This window comes from Hydra viridissima, unplaced genomic scaffold (genome assembly GCF_058129835.1).
Source record: "Hydra viridissima isolate aposymbiotic clone 2 unplaced genomic scaffold, HvirCarnegie_v1 scaffold_2, whole genome shotgun sequence".
Classification (NCBI taxonomy): domain Eukaryota; kingdom Metazoa; phylum Cnidaria; class Hydrozoa; order Anthoathecata; family Hydridae; genus Hydra; species Hydra viridissima.
Genome location: NW_028324301.1, coordinates 21,097,287 through 21,102,728, shown reverse-complemented (window position 1 = coordinate 21,102,728; position 5,442 = coordinate 21,097,287). Strand labels below are relative to the sequence as shown.

Genomic DNA, 5,442 nt, shown 5'->3' with positions numbered 1-5,442 from the left:
GCCGGAAGAAATTACTAGTCTTGAAGAATATGCGTTAGAGTTGATAGAGAGAGATGAATTTACTTATGAAATAGAAGAAATTTATGAACAATTTATGGAAGAATATACTGAAAAATTTACGCAAGAATTTATGGAAAGATATTATTTAAGCGATGATGATTTTAATGTTTTAGACGAAGCTGCTGTATTTAGTTTGCCTAGTTCAGAAGATGTTGATCCTGAAGATTTACCTTACAATGGACCTTACAATGATACTATAGTTTTAGATTACAATTCGATGAGTGTTGAAGAACAAAATGAATATGATGATTATATATATAATGAATTGTTAGAAGATATGCGTAATGAAACGGGTGGAAACAACTTTATCATTTACATCAATGATGAGGAGGAGAAAAGAAATAGATTAAAGATTGAGGCGTTGATTGAAGGTTTTAAAAAGGATGAATATAGAGTGTGTGCTTCTGCTGCTTAAAACGATAATCATTTTATTCCTCACATATAAAGAATAAAATGATCTAAAAAATTTATTTTTAATATGTAAAATGCATGCTCCTCACAAGTTTTTTAGAAATGTTGCCTCAGCAGAAGTTCATAGTTTGGATTTGCAATTAAAAATTTTGGAAGAGAGGGTTAGAGAGTTGGAGGAAAGAAAACCAAACAACATTATTGTGTCTACGAAAACGTTAGATCATCCACCTTATTTCAACGTTAACAAACAATATGAGATTTTTGCTCAACAAGACATTAAATTTCCTCCTGTATCTCACAAGCAGATATCGTTGTCTGTAGGTTTACAATTAGACAAAGGAATTGCTGTCGTCACTTTGATGGATAAAATAAGCAACCAATTGAATTATTTCAAAAACGATGCTATTTTTTCCGAGTCTGTGGATGAGATATTTATAACCATACACAATTATAACAACAAGGAAGTCACCGTTAAAAAAGGAGAAAAACTTTGCAAGATTAACTATATTGATTTAAAATAGTTTTTTTTATTAATAAAAAATGGAAATATTGAATGAAAAACTTTATCCAGTTCTTCCATCAGCTCCTGTAGATGAAGGGCATGTTTATAGGCTTCATAAAATAAGCGAGATTCAGAAAGAGATAGAGAGTGAAAAAGCAAAGCGAGTTCATCTAAGCAAAAAGTACCATCGCGTGTTTAGGATCATTTCTAATGTAGATAATACAATCCAAACCTTATGCATTGCTTTGGGTGTGACTGGAATTGGTCTTTTATCAACCATCGCTGCTGCCCCTGTTGCAATTGCGTGTGAAGGTGTGGCTATTGGAATGGGGTTTTTATCCATTGTAGGAGGACAAGTCAACAAAAAACTAGCATTAAAAGCAGAGAAGCATGAAAAGATCAAAGTGTTGGCAGAGTCGAAATTGAATACGATTAGCGAGCACATTTCCAAAGCGTTGATGGATGGAAAAATAAACGATTCAGAGTTTCAATTGATTATTGATGAGCTTCAAAAATTTAAATCCTTGATGGAGGAAATACGAACCAAAACCAAAAAGGGGATAGATGAAGTTACTAAAGAAAACTTGATCCAAAAAGGACGAGAAGACGCGATTCAAACGTTTAACAATTTGTTTAAGAAAGGATCAACGTAGTCGTAAAAACCAATTTATGTTTTTTTTCCACGTATTTTAAAAAGATGTTTTTCTTTAAAATACAAGACCTGAATAAAAGGGATGAAATTGTGAAAGAAATTAATGATAGACGAAAGAGGATTTATCAGAACAGCGTGAATGACAACATTTCAGATACGAATTTTCAAGCTGATGTGAGCAAGCTATTTAAACCTATCATTGAGAGCAATGAAAAGATGCTTAAAGGAAAATTTGTATCCAAAATGCCTTTTGAAGTGAACAAAGTTGGAGATAAAATGTACATTGGAAAAATGGAGGTTGAAATAGATGGAAATGATATCATTGTCGGTGAAGAAAAGTATAATGGAACAAAAGGTCTTTGGGAACTGATGACTGAATTAACAATACCAAAGAGCTATACCGATGAAGATTTGCAAAATTATGAAAAAATTTTAATGGACAGTGATGCTATAAGATCTGATTCGCAACCGCATAAACCGAAATCATCAAGAAGACCAAAGTATCAACAACTTATTGCTCCTATTTGGGAAAAAATGATGCGTATTGAAAAAGGTAAAAAAGGTCGCGGTGTCATTATTCTTCCAAGCGATCCTAATGCGTTGGTGGAAAAGCTTGAATTGAGTATAGCTGCTTGGCATGCTGGAAACACGGCTTCAAGAAACGAGGCTGTTGCTATTTGCGATGAGCTGTTGAGACAAGGAGAGATTAATAAAGAGGAATATAAATCGTTAATGAAGGCTATTGATAAAATTATTTAAAAAAAATTGTTTTATTTAAAAAAATGCTCATTGTGAACAAAAGAAGATATGTGAAAAAGAACGTTGTTGGTGGAGGTGGTATTGTAGACATGATTAAAAATTTCATAAAAAGAGCAGCTGCGTCAAGTGTATCAAAAGCAACAGTGAATTTGCTTAAAAATGCTGCATCAAGCAAAATTGGGCAAGAAGCGATTACAGCTGCAAAATCTGCTGGGACAGAGTTAGCCCTTTCAGCCATCTCCGCTGCTAAAGACGTGGCTATTGATAAAGGTAAAAAGACCATTGAAAAATTAAAGACTGGTTCATCTATTCAAATTAAGAAAATGTCTAAAAAGAACGCGATTCGAATTCAAGACCTGGTGAAAATGGGGCAGGGCATGAAAATAGTATGAAGATAGCATTCTATTGCGATGACTTGTTATAAACTTGCAATGTCTTGCAATGAGAGACATTTAAATGAATTAAATAATTTTTTTATTATATAAAAAATGATAAGTACTGAGCGATTAAGAGTTACTGAGAACCCAGAGTATGATATTGGTATTGAAAAAGTTGATTTTTTTGAGTACCTTCCAACCAATCTCGATTTAAATTCTTCAGGCACGATTACTTTTGAGATTGACTGTCAATCGATTCAAACAGTACCATCAGAGGCTTACATTCTTATTGAAGGAGTGTTGAAAAAGAGCGATGGAACCTTTTACGATGCTAAAGACAACATTGCACTGGTGAACAACGCTTTGATGTATTTGTTTAATGATGTGACTTATGACTTGTCGGGAGAGCAAGTGGAAAGAGTGATGTATCCAGGTCCAGCCACCACCATACTTGGATTGATGAAATATCCTTATGGATTTCAGTTTGCTGATGGATTAAAACAGATGTGGTATATGGATACGTCAAATCTTGTTGGAAATTCAGGATTCAATGTTAGACGAGACCACTTGTTTGCAGACACTACATCCGTTGGAGCTTTTTCGTTTAAAATTCCGTTGAAACACATTTTTGGATTTTGCGAAACCTATGACAAAGTTGTTTATGGGTTTAGGCATACCATCACCTTTACAAAGAAAGAATGTGATGATGCGATTTATAGAGCGGAGAGCGTTAGTGGAGGAATGATCAACCTTAAAAAATTCAGACTTTATATGCCTCGCGTTGAATTGGATATTTCGAAAAAGACTGATTTCATGAATTTAATAGCTCAAAAAATTCCCATTCAAGTGGCTTATAAATCAAACAAATGTGAAAGACAGCTTATTCCAGCCGGTCAAACAGAATTTACCTGGTCGCTTGGAAGAGTCACTGACAAAAGCATTCCAAGATTTATCTTGTTCGGACTTCAGACAAACAGAAATTCCAGTCAAACAGTTAATCCATCACTATTTGACCATTGTGATGTTAGCAATTTTTACGTGACTGTTAATGGAATAAAGTATCCAAATTACAATTACGACTTGAATTTTGGAGAAAAGAGAGTGGTCATGGCTTATTCAGATGCGTTCTCTTTTGATGATAAATATTACGGTACAAATGAACTTGTTTGTCAATCTGGGTTAAGCTTGCTTGAATATATAAAATTATATCCGTTGTTCTTTGTGGATATCAGCAAGCAAAAAGAAAGAATGACGTCGGAAACAGCTGAATTAGTGGTAAACCTTAAATTTCGAACTTCAACTATTGCAAATACCATTATTTTTGCAGTGGTTATTTCTGACAAACTGCTTAAATTTGTTTCAGATGGAACCAACATGACTGCTGTTTATTAGTTTTTTATCTGAATAAAAACGGATAGCAAAACGGTAAAAGAATTGCGTGAATTAGGTAAAAGCCATGCGATAAAAGGTTACTCGGAAATGAAAAAGGATGAGCTTGTGAAAGCAATAAAAAACACAAGACCAGTCATTGGAGAGTATTCTAAAGAATCATGATTTTTGAATTGACTTAAAAAAAATCTTGGTATAATAAAAATGAGATATACAACATCGTATTTGAAAAATTTGTTGAATGAAAACGGCGTTAGTAAAACAGCAGAAGATTTAATAACGTTGATGATGCTTGCGGTTGAAAATAATTTGATCAGTAAAGATGAGATTTTGGAAAGAGCAAAAGAAAAAAAAGTAAAGCCTCCTCCAAAAGAAAAAAAACCTGTTGATCCAAAATGGGAATGGCTTAGTTTAGTTAAGAAAAAGCCTATCACTGTGAGAATAACCAACATTGAAACAGGTGAGGTGACTGAATACAAGTCTCTTTACAAAGCGATGGCAGGGACTGGACGTGGATGGAGATATTTAGAGCGTCGAGATGGAAAGGTGGATGATGGAATCAAGATTGAATTTTTAAATTCTGAAAAGCTTGAAAAACGTAAAAAGCAGCAAAATTGATTTTTTTAACTTTTAGCATGTTAAAAAATTGACTTAAATAAAATTCTTGGCATAAATAAAAAAAGATGGAAAGCATGCAAAAGGATGATCTTTTAAATGCTCTTGATGATAGCTTTGAGTCAACTTCTGATACGGCTAAATCAAAAAGTTTGCTTAAATTTCTAAAAAACGTAAGAAAACTTCCAAAGGAACATCGAATCATTTTCAAAGAAATGGTTGAAGTAGCACCTTTTGAAGAAGTGATCAGAATTATAAAAGAAGACATTTATCTGCGTAATAAATTCCTGATCGGAACAAATTGGAAACTAAATGCTAGCGGACGTAATAAATGTCGTATAATCACTGAAAATATTAGAGAGATTAAAAATATGTATTCACGTCTTTCTAAATAATTTTTTAATTCTTTTCACGGGAGAATTAAAAAACGGTAAAAACTTTTCGAAGAAGAAAATATGCTGAAAGTGTGCCAAGATTTAAAAAATTGAATTGACTTAAAGAAAATCTTGGTATAATAAAAATGAGTATCTATTCTTCAAAACCAGATTTAAATGCTAAAGAGCAAAAAATTGAATGCATCGAAAAAAAATTTCTTTCCATTAATAAAATGGGTGATAAAACTGATGCTAAAAAGCAAAAAAATGAAAGTGGCTTAAACAAAAATCTTTCCGTAATAA

The 5,442-nt window shown here is 32.9% G+C and overlaps 1 protein-coding gene across 1 annotated transcript; it reads left to right on the top strand.

The window, feature by feature from the left end:
- The first annotated feature begins 1,801 nt into the window (after window positions 1-1,801).
- LOC149892413 (uncharacterized) lies at window positions 1,802-5,137 on the top strand. Its single transcript, XM_090079628.1, has 2 exons — window positions 1,802-4,036; window positions 4,125-5,137. Exons 1-2 carry the CDS (start codon window positions 2,873-2,875, stop codon window positions 4,137-4,139), a joined length of 1,179 nt encoding a protein of 392 aa, XP_089935754.1. The 5' UTR covers window positions 1,802-2,872; the 3' UTR covers window positions 4,140-5,137.
- Window positions 5,138-5,442: the final 305 nt, after the last annotated feature.

Bases quoted from the DNA above. Each gene is read 5' to 3' on its own strand.
- LOC149892413 (XM_090079628.1), top strand. From the start codon at position 2,873: ATGATAAGTACTGAGCGATTAAGAGTTACTGAGAACCCAGAGTATGAT.